Below are 19,830 nucleotides of genomic sequence, written 5' to 3' on the forward strand. Positions count from 1 at the left end.
TACTCATAGAGCTCCCTTCCCTCTTCACCTCCGAGCAAATGCCTCACTGCAGTCCAATAAAGCAGGCTGCTTTCCTGGCAAGCATGGACAGCATTTCAGGTGGTCTGACGTGAATATGATGTGTCCATGCTGTCAATCCCGCAGCCAAGCAAAGCAAACATCACAGGCAAACTCTTAGGGATGCTGCAATTCAGGAAATTCTCAGAAGTTCTTTCTTGAAAGAGACCCAGGAATGAGGTGTTTTTCTTTCAAGGGCTGGTGGGACACTCTGTGCAGGTCAAGGCAAGGCAGGAAGCCTCTCCTTCAGTCTCCCTCTTTGGCAAAACAGGGTCCTCCCTTCAGACACAGCTGTGCTCAACATGTCCACACTCCCACAGCCCTGCCCAGGTGAGCATTTTCCTCTCCATGACACCCCACTCACCCTCCCAGCCTGCAAACCTCTCAGACAGATCCTGCGTTGCACCCCACATCTGTCCCCACGTCCCAAGGAACACACTCAGCAATAGTGAAAAGCCTGGAGATACCTTCAAGACTGAATAAACCTCAATAAAATAACTGTGTTTTAGACTAATCTTGACATCTGAATGCACAGCTCCTTGTCCCCACAGCTGGTGGGCAGGAATGTGCTTCTAAGCATGACATGTGCCAGCTCTCTCCGAAGGCAGCCAGCAGAGGGGACAGGTACCAACAACACACACAGGCTGTGCTTGGCACTGACCACTTCAGGGGCTGCCTGGGCAGTGTCAGGCTTCTCCCAGCTCTCCCATTAGTGGTGTGGGACACCTCATTTGTGGTCACCTCCATGTCCCTGCTCTGGGTGAGTTCTGTCTCTCCAACACAAAGACCAAAAGAACGCGAATGTAAGTTTAATTCCGTTTCCAAGGTCCTCCTCCCTCCAAATCAGACCCTAGAGAGATTTCTGGACATGATGCTGGAGTGACTAGGGGAGCTCTCAAGGACAGCAGGGGCAGAGCTGTGATGATCTGTGTTTTCAAGGTGACACACTGAACTTCCCATCTGTTTCACTTCTGCAGCAGCACCGGCAGCGCTGTCCTTGTCTGAATGCCTTTCGCCTCTGTCCAGGGAATCTCAGCTGAAACTGTTCTTTTTATAATACAAACATGCTATTAAAAACCATCTCCATGTCCTGTGCTCGTGCCAGGAGCTGTCAAACAAGTCATGCTATAAATGCTGCTCTGTTGATTGCAAACTCCCCCAGCCACGGCTTGCTCACCCCTGGAGCCGGCAGATAGGAGCTGGACAGGACTTTCAAAACGCTGCTGGCTTCTGAGATCCCTACCTGCCTGTTCCTCCACCCCTCTGCTCGTTCCTGCTGCCATGGATGTGCAAGTGGGGACACCTAAAAGGCAGCTTTTACACTCCTGACAGCCAACCACCCCAGACTGTTTCTTTCTCCCCAAACCCTTTCTTCCGAGATGTTCCCTTGTACCATCACTTCCTGCCCTTCAGTGATGTTATCTCCTCCCATGCAGCCCCAGGGTGCCCGTTCCTCTTTCTATAGCAACACGGTCTGGCACAGGGAGCCTCTCCCTGCGAGCCCGAGGGGCACAAGACCTACACGTGTGTATTTTAGCAGCTGTTAACAACCATTACCCAGAGGACCAGCAAAAGTCCTTGAGGCGAGACATGACATCAGCCAGACTCTGCTTTGCCGGAGCACAAGTCTGTCTGCGCTGTCCCTGACGAGGCTGTTACTGAAAGGCAGAGCTGTGGGCACAGGATGCTCTATGCAGGTGGGGCAGAACTGATTAAAGAGAAAGGTACTGAACACTTCACTGAAGCATTATGCAAAGTACCTCAGGGAAGGAGCCGCATCCTTTTAGCTTGATTTTTTTTCCTCCACTCTCAGGGCAGGACATGCTCTGGATGTAAAGTCATGGAAGCACCTTCTGATGCAAAGGTGCAGCCCAGTTACCACAATCTCTGGAAAATACCTGGGCAGAGCAAAGCCACGCTTGTCCAAAGCCTTGGTTTCATGTCACACCTCGCTGCTAAATGCTTAACTGCTCCCTACAATGTTTGGGATTGAAGGAACTTTGTGCAGGAAGAAGAAAGGTGGGGAAAGAGAAGAGGTGAGGACAGAAGCATACAGGATAACTGGAGGAGAAGATTTAACACTTCAGGCAGGTGCTCTTGTTCGTTTATCCTTCTGGCTCATGGGGTGTTTGAGGAGACAAAAGGAAATTTCCTTTGGAAGGGCTGGAAGACAGACCTTCTCACTGCATACGATTAACTCCCTGGGATCGCTCCTCCAGAACGGCTGGACAAGATTCAGATGAGAAGCTGAAATCTCTTTAATTGCATTTCCCATTCCTGTGCCACCCAGTGTGACTAAAATGAAACACTGGGATGGGCAGTCCAGTACTGCCCAGGCCTGGGGAAGCAGCTGCTGCAGCCCTGCTCCATGAGAACCACTCACTACCAACAAGCACTGAGCTCTGTCAAACCACCTTTGGTGGCAGCACGTTGAGAGGGTGGAGGAGCCAGCAGAGCCCAGAAGTGGGTCTGAGGAAGCACTGAAGTCCCTGGGATGCACCCATTGTATGGAAATGCCTGCACTGGCCAGGAGAAAAACCATCTGTATAAAAATCCCTTTCTAATTATCATAAAAAGGACATTCAAATCATCTGAGAAACTTCTGGTTTCACAAAAGGGGAGCAGTTTGTGCCCTCTGCAGAGATCCTCACTCCTGACCCTGTTCTCTCCTGGCCCCGGATGAAGAAGGAGATGGGAACAGTCTGCTTCACCAACTCTTTCAAGGAAATCTGTTTCATGCTGTCTCTCATGCCCCCTTGCTGTGCTTACCACCTCTCTCTTCCTGCCCTGCCAGTTCCTTGATATTCCTTCTCCCTGCCTCATTTTGTTTTTCCTTTCACGGTTCCTCTTTTCAAGCCACCCCACAATCACAGCCCAGCCCTAATGAGATTTCAAGGGAGCACCAGGCTGTGGAAAGCAGCTGGGAGAAGCTAATCAGGTTACAGAAAAAGAACAATTGCTCTCTGCCTCCCCTGTTGGGTACTGGGAGGGCAAAGCAGCTGGAGTGCAGCTGCAGAAGGGTTACCAGGCCGGGTGATTCTCCTCTCCAGGCAGACATCCACACTTCAGGCCAAGTGTGGAGGTCATTTGGCAGGCAGGTCACCAGCCCCAGGGCAAGCAGGACCTGCTGAGCTCTGCTCCTGTGGGCTGCTCACTTCCCATGGCACCTGGTGGGTGCAAAGGACTCTCCTCAAAGCAAGGGATCGATATTCCCAGTCTTTTTTTTCCAGCTCCCGACTGTTTTGTACAGTCTCTGCCTACTGAAGATGCCGCCTCAACCTTCCCCAGCTCCCCTCGATGACTTTAGAACATCTTTGGGAAGTGGTGAAGAAGATATAGGCTCTGTTTTCTACACAGTGGGGTAAGAAATACACTAGCAGAGCTTGTAGATCCCAGAATCATACCCTGAAAGAAACCAAACAATTTTGGCTCTTCAGCTTAGTCCAAAGTTCCCGGGAGCTGGACAGCACATCTTTAACTGCTCCTTACCAAATTCCAGCACTTGGACTTGGCTTTGGGTTTTTGAGAGAGCAACAATGCCGAGGTATTTTCATCCCTCCTGTTGCTGATCCAGAGAGAGGAACCAGGGTCCATTGTGCCTTCTCACAAGGTGCAGTTTCATATGACAAACTAAGGCTGCAAGCCCTGGACATGCCAGATCATGGAAGGAAATGGTTTGTCTTGAATGTTACAGGTGTCTCTGCCTTCAGCTTTTCTTTTCAAGAGCTAAATGAAGAGAAGATCAGCCAGTTATCACCTTAACTTCACCCCTGTGGCCAGAGGAACAACTAACCTAACCCCCTCAAGTTTTTCCCACTCCTCTACCCTGCTGCTCTGCTTCCTCTCCTTGTCTTCATTACACTACTAAGGTGGCTTTGGGTGTCTGTGGCGGAGAATGACAGACTAAGGGCCACAGTCTGGTGTGGGAGGCATCACAGGTGGCAAAGCTGGAGGGAGAGAGAAGCTGATTGAGGGGAACTGTCAGAAACAAAGCTCCCAACATTTGGAGGATCCCTGCTCTGACCTCCCCTGTTCCCCAGCCACATGGAGACAAGGTGTTCTCCCGCCCACGCTCCCGAGTGTTTTGGTTCACACCTCCCACGTGCATCTGCCTGGGGGGAGCCACTGCCACCACCTGCAATTCCCCTGTTGAGAAAGGCTGATCAGATGGTTGGAGCCATTCCTGGCCAGCTGCAGGGCAGGGAACAAGCACACAAATCCTCACCTCCAAGTGCTCCGGACACGGAGATGGACACACAAAGCTTATGCCAGGGTGCCCAGCTATCATGCCCCCTTCTTCCCCCACCCACAGTGCCCCAAGCAGCCAGCATGATGCCTCTGGGGCTTTGAAAAGCTGGGAACTGGGAACTGGGAGTTGGTGGTGTGGTCAGCAGCGCTGGTGTGAAATGGCTGCAGTGTCCGCCTGCCCACTCACTGACCATAAGACCGTATCTCCTACAAAGGACACCAAGCTGGAGCCACAGAGGCACCAAGGCAGTGCGTGGAGGCTTGGAGGAGATGTGAGGAGAAGCAAAAGCCACAGGAGGGTTCCTGCTGGCTGCTCTCATCCAATTTGTACCATGGGCAATTAAATCCTTCCTGTGCACGGAGATGGGATGCAGTAATCTGAATATTCTGCCTTTAGCACCGAGGCATGAAGAGGCCCTTGAAGCATATCGATTGTGGTCACCCACAACCACTGAATTCTGAGAAATGGTCTCCATTTTGTAGCACATTTATAGCAGGCAGATTTCACAACAGCCTTTTAAGGGAAATGGTAGGATGGCTTCATCTGGGAATGCAGGAAATAAATAGAACTGATTTCTACCGGGGAAAAAAAGTGAAGTTTTGCTCAAAATAAATTAAAATTGTCAAACCCTAAAATGAATTACTTCAACCTTATAATTTCATTCAAAAACTTCTTTTTCTTCAGTAAGCTAACAAAATATTTCGTTTTACCCTTATCTTGTTGATGCACTTCATTTTGACGTTTATTTTCAAATACTCATTTTCTTGCTTTACTTACACAGGACAGAATTTATCACCATATGAAGAGCAAATCAAAACAATCTGATGAAACTAAATGTAAATGTTTTGATTGTCCCTGAACCCATTTCTCCTCGGAAATGCTGAAGAATTCTGGCTATTTGTCCCAAGTGGGAGGGGAGAATGAGCCTACCTCCCCTGTGATGCTGCTGTTTGCCCTACACCAGAAACCTTGGCCTCAAACCCTGGCCTCTGACCAGCTCTTTGACTTGGTTGTCAGAAACCTGAAATTTCCCATCCTCTCCTGCAGTGACATCTAAAGCCTTCAGTCCAGATAAATCAACTCTGCCTTAAAAATAATTCAGCCCACCGAGTGACAACTATTGGAACAGCTCAGAGTCTCTATATCTTTCCAATCTGACACAGCAGTGCTCTCCCTTTGACTTGGAGGAATCGATTTAATGAGGGTCAGAGCACAGAGCAGTACCTGGATCACACACAGGCCTCCTGGCCTGTCCATGAGCACACGCTGGGGCTCTTCAGGGCAGCTCCTTTAGGTGATTGTGGTGGAACCAGCCGTGCTTTGCATCTCCACCACCCAGCAATGCAGCCTCTGGATCACAGCAAAGCTTCTTTTAATGCCCTGCCAAACTGAGAGCCAGCAGCCAGGGTGGCCAGGGCAGAGACATCCCTCCAGCCTGGGCCAGACCCCAGTAAGGAGGCTCCCCTGGTCACTGGAAAAGTGTCACTGTGGCCCTTCAACAAGCAGGAAGCCCTGTTGCTGGCTCTGGAAAGGGGGACCAGGTGCAGCTGCTGTGACCCCAGACTGTAGGAAAGGTTTTCTGTGGGTAAGGGTGAGGAATTAATGCTCTTGGGTCAGGTACAGCGAGCACAGCAGCTCCTAGGGAAGCACCTACTGGAAGCATCCATCCCAGGCTGCCTGCAAAGGTTCAGGGCAAACAAATCCCGTCTGCATTCAGCCCAGCTGAAGAAATGCGAGTTTTCTCCAAAGGCTGGCACAAAATGAATGAGAGATTGAGTCATTCCTGCCAGCAGAAGGGCGGAAATGGGATCCGTGAAAGAATTTACAAGAGCCGCTGACTTCATTATGGATGTTGATTTATCCCGTGTTGCCCGAGGGCCAGAGGCTGCCCGAGCTGTGGGCTGCGGGAGGCACCTGTGTGCCAGGACTGATGCTGCAGTTTAGGAAATCTTTAAGTACAGCCACATTCCCCATTTAGCACCAGGCTGCGAGCGCAGATGTTAATTAACTTTAGGGCTTTGCTCTCCAGAAATGTCTCTGAGGAAAAGCACTTTCCCTGCCCCCAGGAGGCCACTGTCCAAATTTTCATATTTTATTTAGCTCCAAATTTCAGATGCAAACCTGCAGCTTTTCACTCGTCTTCCCTGATAACAGACTCCTTGAGTTTTCTGCACAGCCTGTAAATAAAATACCAACATGGATATCACACAGAAAATATCTGGAGGGGATTAGTGTATGTTCTGGATAATAAAAGGAGCTGGCTGAATTATTCATAGTGACTATATCAGCTCTTTTCCATTTTGGAAGCAAACTTTGACACTTCTGGAAGCTCTTGGGATATGTTTAGGATGGGAGCAAATTATTTATTTCATTAGACCTTTTGCTGCAGCCCATGGTTTGTCCCACAAGTCCCACGTGATTGGTGTCATTCCTCAGTGGCCTCGAGGGGGTGGTTTTCATAAGGAAGGACAAACTTTCTGTAAGGAGAGCTGCTGCCCTTCCTGTACCTGACCTCACTGCTGTGTGAACACCAGCGTGAGGGACAGTGACCGCTCCTGAACATCACGGAATCAGGAGATGTGAGCACTCTCCAAGCACATGAGTATTTGTGAAGATGTGATGAATGCGGCACCCGCTCCGGCAGCACCGAGCCATCACTCAGGCACGGAAAATAACAGCCAGAAAAAGCACTGGGGCCGTTAGTGAGCAATACCCATTTCCCAACACTCTAAATTTCTGTGATATACATCGTTCTCGGGGACCAAAACCCAACCTAGCCCATTACATGAGGGTGTCCTGCAGAACCTCGCTGAATTTATGCTGATGACCAACTCTCGCTGCACACCAGGCAGGCCAAGGAGAGTGTCGAATCCTTGGCAGAGCACTGCAGTGTGCTTTAGGCATTGCAATCCACCCTAAAGTGGGTGCATCTGGGCTATTGCCTCCCAGACAGATGATTTGTGAAGGATTTTTAAGTTCTTTCAGTTGAGAAGTGCTGTGCAACCGCTGGAGTCTATTATTATCAGGAAAGGAAGGGGGAGGTAGCAAATTTCCTTTACCTATAGGCTTATCTTGTGCTCCAGAGGAACATAGTCAAGCATTTTAAACAGCGTGCCATTTTCAATTCATTTCCTTCCTACTTATTCCAAAGCAGCCAAAGCTAAGTATAATCAAGACTTAAGTGTTCCTCAGAGCCAGACAATTATTCCCGGTCTTGGTTTCCCCGTCTATCAGGAGGGAACGAAGGAATTAACCCAAGCCTTGCAGCGGGACAGCGGGGCTGTAACCCAGGGCTGCCACACGAGCTGCTCCCAGCGCAGCGCAGCCGCCACCGCCCGGGATGCGGCTCCGCTTCCCCAGCCTCAGCCGCCTCGGGGCTCTCCGCAAGGGTGGCTGAGCAGAGCCACCCTTGGATGGCTCCCGCAGAGCCCTGCTCCCCTCTCGGGGGTCTCTGCCCCTGCTGCTGGGGTGGCTCAGCCGCTCGCAAGCAGCTGCTGCCTCGCTGCGCTCTCTGATGAGGCGGCACCGGCGGGGGTTTCACTCCCAAGTGCCACCATCCTGCAGCTCAGCCACCCGCAGCTCCGAGCGATCCTTGGCAGAGGGCTCTGCAAGACACCCACTGCCTCCCTGCCCCGCTCTGCCATCTCCCCACGAGCACAGATGAAGTGCTCGAGGTCCCCAAGCTCTCTGTGGCACATCAGCCCCGTTCCTAACCATCACCCCTTGTCGGCTTTAACTTTGAAAGCCAAGCCTCCCTGCTTGCCTCCTCGGGATTAACATGAAAGAAGTCAGTGGGGAGTTCTCTTCATTCATGCTGGGCTTATACTTCTAAATTATAAAGTGTGTCAAATGAGGATTTAATTTATATTTAACAAGACAATGTTTGTAAATTAATTATTCATCAGCTGATAACGAATAAACATTTCCCTCTTCCCTCCCTCCCCGTTTTTTTTTTTCCCGGTGTTTTCACAAATGCACCATACATGCAAATCTATTAAGTGTTTTCTGCGGTACTCCAGATGTGGGAAAATACGTTCTTCACCCTCAATTTCGCGAGTGTGTTGCATGGTAACTAATGTAGCCAAGCAGAGCATTATGAATTTAATAGTGTGCAACATCTCCTTCCTAGAGAGGGAAGGGGGGGATGAGTAGTCAACACTTGTATTTGGACATATCACCCTCTTCAGGTTCCAGCCCCCCCACTCACAGGCAGAGATAAGAAAACAATTTGCTGTAACAACTGATATAGGAGCTTAGAAATCCTGCTGGAAATCACAGGCAGTTCCGAGACAGCAGAATCTGGCCCCTGGTGAATGATGGAGGCCAATTTTGCTCTTTCCATCTTTATTATCATTAAGTAATGAGATTGAGGTGGTGTACAGCTCCAGCAGAAGAGCTGTCATCCTGTTTTGCTACAAAATTTGGCACACAAGGGCATCTCCTCACACACAGCAAATGCAGGAGTCTTCAGCATCTAAACCAGCCCTTACTGCAGTGCCTCTGATCCCAGACACCTGAAGCAGGTAACTAAGGCAGGTCCCTGGATGACTGAAACATCTCCATTCACCTTTGCCAGGAGGCTACCGCAGTGTCTGGACCATGCTCTCAGTCTTTGGCTCCTCGAGCCTCACACTTGGTTTTGTGTAAGAAAGGAAGAAAAGGACATTCAGCTCTGTCCTCTGGGAGGAATCTGAGAAGCTCTGGGCAAGACTTGCTCCATCCCCAAGCTCAGAACAGAAGCACTTTTCCCCCTCTCAGCCATGCTGTCCCTCATGGACACTTCAGGGACATCCTCAGGACTGAAAGACACTCAGCCCCAATAGCTGGCACCTGCTTTACTTCTACAGCATCACTTCCTGAGAGTTAAGCATGCCTAAAGGAAGGTGATCCAGAGCTCTAGGTGCCCTTGACACCAGTTAAAGCTGTAATCTATAGCAATAAAGCCATTACAAAACAAAACCAGGAGCAAATCCCTCCAGCAAACAACCAGTCAGTGAAAAATTTGAACCCAAAGCCTCCCCCTTGCTCCACGCTGCTGCAGCCCGCCCTGGCACCTCTTCCCACAAACATGCCTGGAGAACCAAGGTGGGTCTTTGCACCAGGCTGAGCTTCTGATAAGCCAAGGACACCTCAACACTGTGTTAATGGGAATCTGACTGGGCATCCAGCTCCACAAGACAGCTTGGAAAGCTGCAGCACTATGGGTGGTAACTCATTTGGCTCCAGGGGCTGCTGGCCAGCACTCAGCGGCAGCCCGAGCTCTGGAGGGGCTCATGGCCCAGTGCATCCTTCCCCTGATGGTGTAAACACAGCTTCCCACCACCCTGAGGAGCGCCAAGTGCCCCAATCCCACCCAAAGATTCATGGGGTTGGGGAGGAAATCCCAGTCCATGCAGTGACTGGAGTAAACGACTGTGGGACATGATGGTCCCACTTTTCCCTCTCAGCCAAGCCCTGTCCCACTTCTCATCACTGAACCATCTTCTAGCTCTGTTTCTGGTCACTGCCAGAACTTTGGCTTGGAGAGCACAGAGGGTCCTTTCCCCAGGGAGGAGAGGATGAAAAACCTGCTCAGCCACCTAAACGGGAAACAAGACTGCCATTCTGGTGTACAAAAGATATCAGGAAATCACTTTACATTTCTTCCCGCTCCAAACCTGCCCACCTTCTGCTGACTGCTGAATGTTAATGTTACTTATGACAAGTGATTGATGAGGGAGACGCAGAATTCACACCCAGCACAGGGCATTTTTGAATCACCTATTCATTTTTAAGGACCGGAATCGGTTTTGTATGCTGACATGATTTATGATTTGGAGGCTGAGCGGTGGCTACGCAGGGCCAGCTTCCAATCCCTGACAGAGCAATAGCAGGATGAAGACAGCAGTGAGTCATTAACCCTTTGAGGGTGAGCAGAAGATCACAGGAGACCAGCACTTAAGCCAGATTGCTGAAGTTGGAGACTTCTACTCCAGCAGCATGTCAGCGTTCAGCTGCAGATTTATGGGCCACAGTGGTCCAAGCTAACAGCCACAGTAATGCTGCTGTATCTCCTAAAAGCAGAACTTGGTTTTTTGTCTTCTGCACAGCCTATGTGAGAGAAATATTTGCGTAAGACGCTGTCATGGCAATGCACCTAAAAGAGATCAATGGGACATTTCCCCTCCAGTGGACCTTCCAGCCTATACAAGCTTCTCCGTCTGTGGCAGAGCGAAATGTCACCATGGGCTCAAGAGAGATCTGGCTCTGAGACAAATTTGAGTTCCCCTCCTTCAGAAATGTGCATTTCCTCAGGTTGTGTGTGGGGAAAAAAGGCAAGATATGGCCTCAGGGATGGGCCTGGCAGGTGGGAGAGGGCAGAGGTTCTCAGGCTGGGAGAAGCTGTATTGACAGGGACAGAGTGGGAATAACATGCCCTCAGCAAAGACCATCTATCACAGGTTTGATGCCAGCCTGCCAGGGGCTGGCACGACCCACAGAATAACTTAATTCACTGCATCAGCATGGAAAAGCAAATGAACACGAAACAACTGGGGGAAGCAGCCAAGTCTAGAGGTGACACTGTGGCAGCTTTGTCACTGCCCTTTCCTCTTGCTTCAGGAGACAACATAGCAGGATGCAGCCTCTCCCATGAGCAGGGGGAAGTATTCAGGGTACAGATAGCAGAAATCTGAGGCTTTGAGACCTGGGTCTAGCTGCCCTCAGTACCTTTAATATCACCTCAGAATCTCATGGGAGAAGGTTTTAAAGTTCAAGGGCATCACAGATTCAAGCTTAAGAAGTTACCTAAGGGGAAAAAGGAAGGAGAGATATCCCTAGAGAGTCTACTTGGGGTGTCATATGGAGGTGTCTCCAGATCACAGGTGACTGTTGGGACCCTGCAGGGACCCCTGGACTGGCAGCACCAAGGCACTTCAGAGGGACAGCCAGTTGTGACTGATGCAACAAAACCCCACAAAATTGTCCACACTGAGCAGTTTCCTCCCTGCCTGAGCAGCTCCTGGCCGTGCCATTCCCACAAACAACAATCCCTTCCTCAGGTGGGAAGGCTGCAGATGGGTGGATCAGCCCCATGGCAGCAGCTTCCCCAGCACAGCCCTGCAGGTGTTGGCAATTCCAAGTGCCAGCTGCCTTCACACCCCTGTGTGCTGGGACCCCTGGGGGTCCTGTGCACTGGTGGAGCCCCATTTCATGAGGAGAAAAAGCTTCTGCTGACTCTTAGAAAGAGCTGAACACATGGGTTGAGCTCTCCCACGTGATTCCCTGGTCTCTAGTAAGGGCTGAGTTCACACAACAGCTTTTCCCCTCGGTGGGGGTGGCTGTTGTCACTGCCTGGCATCTTTTTACCAAAAATACTGAAGATGCTGAACATGCCCGAAGCTCCTGTACCTGCAGCCATTTATGGCCAGTGTCAGCCCAGTAGATCCGAAATCCTGAAAGACTGGGATGGACGTTCTCACATCCCCATCACCATGGCATAAGCTGTGTTTCTTAGGAAACCAGCCTAGCAGCAGCATCCCTGCTTAGGAGGAAAGATGAACTCTGGATGCAGACTGGATTTTAGAAACCACTCTCTGCTGCTACCACCTGCACGGTTCTGCAGTGCTCCCACGACAGCGAGGGGAGCAGAGCTTCCAGCAGGGCTGGAAAGGTGTGAAGGAAACGGATGAGAGGGAAAGAGAAGGAGCGAGGATGTGCTCTGGGTTTTGTGTGGGTTTCTTGGCACGTCCTTGGGCAGTGCAAAGCGGGTAGAACAACCAGCTATAACATGACCCTTGTGCTCTACCTGCAGGCACAGCACACCCAGCCCCTGCACTGCTGCTCTTGTGTCACTTTGGCTTCACGGCCGCACACCCCCATGGGCTGGAGGGGCTTGTGGCAGGTGCTGGCAGCCAGGGGTGCCATCCACATGGCTCGGGCTGGGGTTCTTCTCCTCGAGACCGGGCACGCTGGAACAATGCAAGGAAATTTTGAGCCTCGAGGCTGTCCCTGCTGGGCCTCCTGATGGTGCCCTCATCGTGCGAGCGAGTGCCCGGTCTGGTGCCCATCTGGTGGCTCGTGAGCAGGAGCTGCTTGGGGGCACATCCTCGGTGGTGGCCGGCCAGAAGGGCTGCTTCAAAATGCTCCTTGGAGTGGAACTGGTACTACAGCTACTGTACCATCCCTCCATCCCCAGAGGGGTTTGTCCCTTGGAAATTTTGTACTTTGGAAACTAAAAATAATGTGCCCATCCTGGGAACTTGGGTTTTTTTCAGTTTAAGGGGGCTGGTGTTGTTCCTGCTCTGTTTCGCATTGACAGAAACAAGAAAAGCCAAATAATCCTGGCTGTACCTCGCCTTTGTCCTCTCCACCCCACTGCCCAGTGGACTGGAGAAGTCTTTCAAAACCTGACAGCAGTCAGGTTTGTTCCTTGCTAGAAAAGAGAAAAAAGATGACCTTTCAGGGGAAAAAAAAAAAATAATCCTAGTGGAAGTTTCCTGTGAAAAATAAGTAGTCAACAGTTGCTCTCCAGATCAAAGAGTGTCTCTGTTAAGTGTTTTCACAGCTCGTGGTACATCTGGGTACTGCTGGGTGCTGAGGAGAAATTGTCAAGTGCTGGTGGCATCTCTCTAAGGTGCTACATTATGAAGAAGAAACATTGGACCTGAGGCCCCCCTGCTTTCCCCTTGCTCAGCACCACCACAGGCCAGGCCTGGGCGCCCAAGTTGCACACTGCCATGGAAACCATCTCCAGGTACCTCTCTCAGTCCTCCTGGGACATGTTGCCCTGGTTCAACCCTGCTTCAAGTATCCTGGTGCCCACAGACTTCCCAGGGAGGAGAGGGCAAAGCCACCAGGCAGAAGTGTCTGCCCACCCACTGTCAGTAGAGACCAAAGAGCACCATCACCCCACTCCTGAGCCCTCGAGCATGGAAGGGTTGCTGAGCTCACCGAGGGCACTTGAACACCTTGCTCCTAACCAGGGATGGTGGTCAAGCCTTTCCAGCTCCCAGCAGGTCAGAGCACCTCTTGTCAAGGGAAAGGAGACCTCCTGTCATGCCAACACCACCTTCACACCACATCTAGCCAGCATGACAACCTGCCACCAGCGCTGGGCCAGCCCCTGCCACGGGGAGGGGACACCCTGCAGCCACGCGAGCACTCACCATCTGGATGACAGACACTGGCCCGATGCTGTTCACGTAGATATCCACATCAATGAACGTGGGCTTGACTGCAAAGACAAGGAAACAGGGACCAATAAGCTGGGGCCAGGAGCATTTGTGGAGGGATGAAGACAAGGGGAACATCTGGGATGAGCACGGCTCTATTGCAACAAAACTCCCAACTACAGCAGCCACCAAAGCACGGAAAACACAAACACAGCCAGGCCAGGTCCCCACCCGTGGCCGCAGGGAGCTTCAGGGGACACTTACTGCCAATGTCAGGCCTCAGCTTGTTGTCATAGTTCTTGAGCAGCGAGTTGAGGATCTGCGTGGCATCAGTCTCCTGTGCCTTGGGGGTGAGGACCCAGGTTTTGTTGATGCTGAGGTAATCGTAATCGTATTCCTCTGTGCTCTCACACCTGGAGAGGAGAGACAAAGGGCAGAGACATGGCTGTGGCAGCTCTCTGGCACTGCCTGGGAGCAGGGGCACAGCTGTGTTTCAGAGATACCAAAGGAGGAGGATGCAGCTCGGATAAAAGGCAGAGCATAAGGAGCTCGGGGATCTCCTTGCAGCCACACTGCTAAGAAGCCACAACTCACCTGGCACCTTTGCTCACTTCAGGGTCACCAGGCATGCAGGGGCTTTGCCACCAGTGGGAAAGACCAGCAGCCATGGGGTGTTCCACCTCCTCCTTAGCTTCCTTTGGCGACACACTGCTCATCCCCGAGGTGTGGGAGCCAGTCCCTGCTTTCCCTGCCTTCCTGCTCATCCCACTCCCTCTGCCAGCAGCTCCTGCCCCCAGAGCTAATTAACCCCAAATTAAAAAGTTAACCCCAAATACTTCCACTACTCTGCCTGCTGCTGACACCTGAAGCAGGCTTCCTCTGAGGAAGGAGACAGTGACGAAACAGTGTTTTTGGGGAGCAAGGCATTTGCAGTAAATGCATTTCAGAGAAAAGAGGTCCTAACACAACCTTACAGGCATCCTGCACGTCTGGTGTGCCAGGAGCCCAGCCATCTGCCCTGCACAGATCCTTGGAAATAAAAGCCTTATGCAAACTCCTCTGTCTCCAGGCCAAGACCTGCCACAACCCATTCCCTGCACTCACCAACCCTTCCTCCCCAGCCTGTGGCGTGAGCTCCCATTTAAAGATGTCCCATCTTCCCAATCTCCCAGTTCCAAGGCAGGCAAGGAAAGCTCCTATCCGTCCTCCTTTGGACATGATCCACTTAGCAACAGCTTCTCTCACTGCCTTTCATATCTGCCCTCTCTAAACCTTTGGTACTCCTCCCTTTTCCTAAAGGAGTTTTCCTAAGCCGTCTAATTAGATTAGGTCCACGCGGCCACCCGGGAAATTCTAACCACCTGCCGCTGCTCTGGGCAGCTCATTCACACGGCTGTCCCCGGAATGACACAGCCGTATGTGGGAGAGGATGCCGAGCGCTCCCACCGCCGGCACACCCCCCTCGACGTCTGCCGTGGCAGCGTGTCACCTGCTCCAGCGACAGCAAGGGTCTCGCAGCGGGAGCTGCCACCGTGTTGACACTTCCCAGCTGGAGCCTCGCAGCTCCGAGGTGCAGTCAGGCACCACGGATGCGCATCTCCCTCCAGCGCCCGGGGAGGCACAGCCTGGCCGAGCCGCTTGGAGAGGGCGAAAAAGCATTAAATCGACACGTTGCGGCCGATTTATCAGACGCTCCTCTTTCAAAACCCCAGACAAAACTCGCTTTCACAATCGCTTTAAAACTCTTTGCATCTTCTCGGCTCTCAGGCGCCGGGACGTGTCCCCCGCCAAGGGCTGGGCTGCGCGCAGCTGGCTGCCTGCCGCCGCACATTAGGTGTTGGTACATCAGCTCATTGTTTCCTGTCTGATTGCGCTGCACTTTCTAACCATGCTTAAGGAGTGTTAAGCAACGCTGTCAGGATGCGCTTCCCCATCCGAGCAGCGCCAGCCAGCGCTCCCGCCGGGCTCTCGCTGTGGCGTTGCCTCCCAAGCGCAGCCGAGCAGGGAGCTCTGCATCACCCAGCAGCTGCGGGAGGCACAGGGGACCACCGAGAGCCCACCCCAGAGCTGCACGGGGCTGAAATCGGGGGCTGGCCCCGCTCCTGCGAGAAGCAAGGAGGGACGTGTGCCGGCAGCGCAGCTCAGGGCAAGGGAAAGCAATCCTAACTAACTGCTGTCCCTCGCTGCCGGTGCTTTGGGGGACGGAGGCTGCCTCTGGAAAGTGGGAACAGCAACACCGAAACCTTTTCTCCGTGTTCCCCTGACCTTACTTGAAGTCACCTGCCCTGCCGGCACTGAACTCTGCACACCCCCCTGCCCTGCCAAAAATCCCGTTCCTCCAGGATGTAAGGCTGCACTAGAGTCTGAAACATCCCTTTGGGGGCTGAACAAACCCTGGCTGCTTCCTCTGCTCTCAGTCTTCTGGTTTCCCCCCATTTAGTGTCACTGGTTAACACCCCAAGGCTTGGGGTAGCATTTCCAGAGAGTCACATCCCTATTACAGATGCAAGGACACTACCAAAAATATGCTTTTTGCTAATGCAGCTAATCCCAGCCGACTAAACCATACTAAGCCATCTTAGCATAAGCAAGCCAGCTTTTGCTGGAGAAAATGTGCTTTTTCCGAGTGTACATGCACACACAGACACACACCAGCCTTTGCTGGTGAAGAATGTGACTCTCATGCCACCCTATGCAAGCTCCTGCCTCCTCCCCAGTCTCTCTTCTCAGTGGCCCCACTTTAAAATTGAGAAGGGAAGGGCCCAAGATCTATTGCAGAAGAGAGGTATTAAGGTGACATGTGCATCCCCCCTCCAGCTGCTAATGGAAATGTCACACTGCAGACCTGCAGAGATCCCCAACGCGCTGTGAACACTCGCTGGCCTGGCGGCTCCATCTCCAGGCACACAGTGAGTGGCTTGGTGACAGGGGACAGCCAGTTCTCATACGCCTCTGTGCAGCCAGGGGGAAAGGCAGAGCCATGTTTCCTCACCTCTGCTTGTTGAGACGTCAGAACACCCTCCTCAGGGCCGGGCTGTGGGGCCGAGACACAGCCACAGCGTGGGCAGGAGGTGGGCAGGGGGGTGTCAGCAGGGCAGAACTGGGGGCGTTGAAAGGAAATCTCTGGTCTTGACAGATGAGTTGGGGGCATGGCAGCTCCTGCTGGTGCCCAGAGCAGGAGGCTGGCACGGCAGGGAGGTGTCCTTTCGGATGTGCTCACAAATATGGATGAGGTTGGACAATCCTCCCTGGGCAACCCGTGGCATTACAGCAGGACGGTGCCGTGCCTCGGCTCCCTAATTCCCTTTCACTCAAGCAGACACCTGTTTGGCTGAGGCTTCCAAACACACCCTGTGGTTGGGGAAAGTCACCTGAAGAGCTGCTGGCTGGCTCCCTCCCCCAGTGCCCAAGCTGTCTGACAAGGTTTTCCCTTGGCAGGAGGAGGGGAAGAGCAACACGTGCCACGAGCTGTTGAAGACACTCCTGCTCCTTGCCTGGTGGGGCAGCTGGTGGTGCCTGACTGGGATGCACACCCACTATTATTCACAAGCTCGTGGTGGCCCTGAGGCAGGAACCTCCCAGCGCAGATGCAGATCCCGGGGCTGTATCCAGCCCTGCTGCAAACACAGCTGAAAGCCTTCCCTGCTCCCAAGGAAAAGAGAGCAGCAAAATGCAAGAACAACATTTCCCCTGGTTAAAAAGCACTGTGGTCAATTCCAATTTCCACATGCTAATGTGTCCTTCTAGTCATCCATCCCGATGCCTCTTAGGGTTGTAGGCACAGGGATGTTCAGGCAGATGAATCTAAATTAGAAGCAGACAGAGGATTGAAGGACAGGGAGCTATAACTGCCCCCTACCACCCATTTCACACATGTTCCTACCTCTGACAACACACTCCACGGAGCCCCGGTGGTCAAGTCTGCACAGTTTCAAGCACCTGCCAAGCCCAGCATCTGGTGTGATGCTGTGCAGCGATCCTGCCTTCAGGGCTCAAAGTTGGGTGCCTTGGTTCCAGGCGAGGCAGTGCCCTGGGAAATGCTGCTGAATAAGGCTCTGTGCTGGGGGGACTGTCTGGGGAGTGCTGAATCACCTGGCACAAAGCACCAGGGGAAGGGTCTTGCTGCTTGTACCGGGAGAAGAACTCGCACACACAGCACCGGAACAGAGCTCCTCACCCCAGCACCTACCACGAGGAGCAGGGAACAGGAGATTCACCCTCCACAGCTGCATCCAGGAGAAATGCAGTGGATGCAGAGCAAGACCCTGCTATAACTTGCTCTTTTTCTCCTCTCACAGGATTCCTCTCCCACTCCATCATGCCCACCCTGCAATGTCCACAGCCACCACTCCTGGCAAAGCAGGGCTCAGGGTAGAGGCAGACTTGAGGGACTGGGCAGAAGAGAGGCCGAGCCAGCTATGGGGTGAACATTCCTGCTCAAGGGTATGTGAATACATGATTTAATTGCTTCTCTGTGTCATCTTGCAGCTTACAACTCACCCTCTCAAAATGCAGGGCTTGTGGCAATGTGCCGCAGGGACGGCTGGGCACAGGAACCAGGACTACCAGGGATCCATCCCCCTCTCAGCCCTCCAATGCCCCCTGGCCCCTGCATGGGTCTCCTGCCGGGAGGTTTTGTGTCAGGGCACAGAAGAGGCTGGGTGTCAGGGCACGAGTCGTGGGGCAGCTCTTGCTCCTCGACCCTGGGAAGGCCAAGGCACGGAGGACCATGGCAGGGATGGACTCTGTGCCCACCCCCGGGGTCGGGAAGCACTGGCAGGGCAGACCATTAGTAGCAGGATTCATGCTCCCTGTCCCTAACTGCATCTGTAATGGGATTTGATGGGCTTTAAGGCGGCTTATTCTGCCAATTAGCTTCAGCCAGTAAAATCCCTGTTCCCCCAAGCCCTGGGGGTAACAATCTGCTGACAACATGTTCTTTCCCCATCTAGCCATTAAACTCATCAGCAGGGCTAGGAATTGTAGAAAAAAAAAAATTAAAAAAAAAAAGAAACTTGAAACCCCCTTGTGCGTGGGCCCTTTCATCGCTGTTTACAGAGAAGCGCTACGAGCGGCTGGCCCTGGGAAAGAGCTGTCACCTGCCGCCCCTGCCTCCGCTCGCCTCCTCGCCCAGCGCGCTGGGGGCACCGGGCTGGCACCGGGCTCCCCGCCGGCACCCAGAGCCGCGACCTGGGGCCAACCTGTAGAGCAGGGCAGGAGCCCCCGTTGCCCTCCCCCCTGCCCGGCTGCACGCCCTGCGGGGGCTTCGGGGGGCCAGGGGATGGAGTGCGGGGAAAGGGACGCAAGCTCCTTCCCACCCAGCCCGCCTCCACGTGGAAATGCCCCGGTGATGGTTGGAGCTGCCCGGAGGTGCCGAGCTCCCTCTGGTCCTGCTCCGGGCACCCCCGGAAGGGGCTCGGCCCCCGGCAGGATTAGCCCGCGAGGTGATGGCAGGGTGGAAAACGGGATGTCCTTTCTATTCCGGCATGCGAAGGGGGAGCTCGGGGTGCAGAGGACATGCAGGCACTCGGTGCTGCCGCGACGGGACCCGCTGGAAGGAACAGCTGGGGGCACGGAGCTGCCAAAACCCCGCTGGAGCCGGGGCGGCGAGCGTGGGGAGAGGCGCTGCGACTCCAACCCCCTCCCCTCCTATTGCCCCGACGGGTAAACTGAGGCGGGGAGGGTCGTCCCGGTGGTCGGGGGGAGGGGTGGGGGGGTGGGGAGGGGGCTCTCACCTGGCGCGCAGGACCGGCCCGAGGGCCAGGCAGAGCAGCAGCACCGTCCCGGGCATCTCTGCGAGGCGAGCGGCGGCCCCGGGGGGCGGCGGCGGCCGTGCTCCCTCCCGGCGGGGCTCAGCGCGGGGCCGGGCCGGGGGCGGCGACGGGGCCCCCCCGCTGCCCGCTGCGCCGCGCTCCGGCCCCGCCGCCGCCCGCGCGGCCCCGCGCTCCGCGCCGCCGGCCACGGACCGCAAAGTTGAGCATCTCTTCTCCGGTCCGCGGCGGGGAGGGGCTCGCAGCGGCTCCTACCTCCCCGCGCAGGGGCCGGCCTCCCCCGCACCCCCGGGGCTGAGCGCCGGCGGGGGGGCGCGCCGAGAGGCACCCGCGCATCTGCCGGAGCCGCGCTGCCGGGGAGCGAGCATCGTCAGCTGGTGCGAGCAGCTCTCGCTCCCCCTCTGCGTAATAAGGCGTTTGATTTCTCTTAATACTCGCCTTTTTTTTTTTTTTTTTTTTCTTTCCCTCTTCCCATGCACGACAGTTGGGGTGTTTGTCTAAAAAAAGAAAGAGTGGGTAATTATTGCTAAATTACGCAAGGCGTCAGGCCTCTCTGGGCTGAGCTGCCAGCGAGATGCAGCCGGGAGAGGGTCCTTTCCCA

The 19,830-nt window shown here is 53.7% G+C and overlaps 1 protein-coding gene across 1 annotated transcript in view; it reads right to left on the minus strand.

The window, feature by feature from the left end:
• Positions 1 to 19,298, minus strand: part of LOC125333120 (gamma-aminobutyric acid receptor subunit gamma-4) — a 36,344-nt gene extending 17,046 nt beyond the window's left edge. Inside the window, exons 1-3 of the mRNA XM_048318775.1 lie at positions 19,194 to 19,298; positions 13,723 to 13,871; positions 13,453 to 13,520 (exon numbers count right to left, since the gene is read on the minus strand). Coding sequence (XP_048174732.1) covers positions 13,453 to 13,520; positions 13,723 to 13,871; positions 19,194 to 19,249 — 273 coding nt within the window. The 5' untranslated portion in view covers positions 19,250 to 19,298. The remainder of the gene's footprint in view (positions 1 to 13,452; positions 13,521 to 13,722; positions 13,872 to 19,193) is intronic.
• Between the last annotated feature and the right edge of the window lie 532 nt (positions 19,299 to 19,830).

Source organism: Corvus hawaiiensis, chromosome 14 (genome assembly GCF_020740725.1).
Source record: "Corvus hawaiiensis isolate bCorHaw1 chromosome 14, bCorHaw1.pri.cur, whole genome shotgun sequence".
In the NCBI taxonomy this organism is placed as follows: domain Eukaryota; kingdom Metazoa; phylum Chordata; class Aves; order Passeriformes; family Corvidae; genus Corvus; species Corvus hawaiiensis.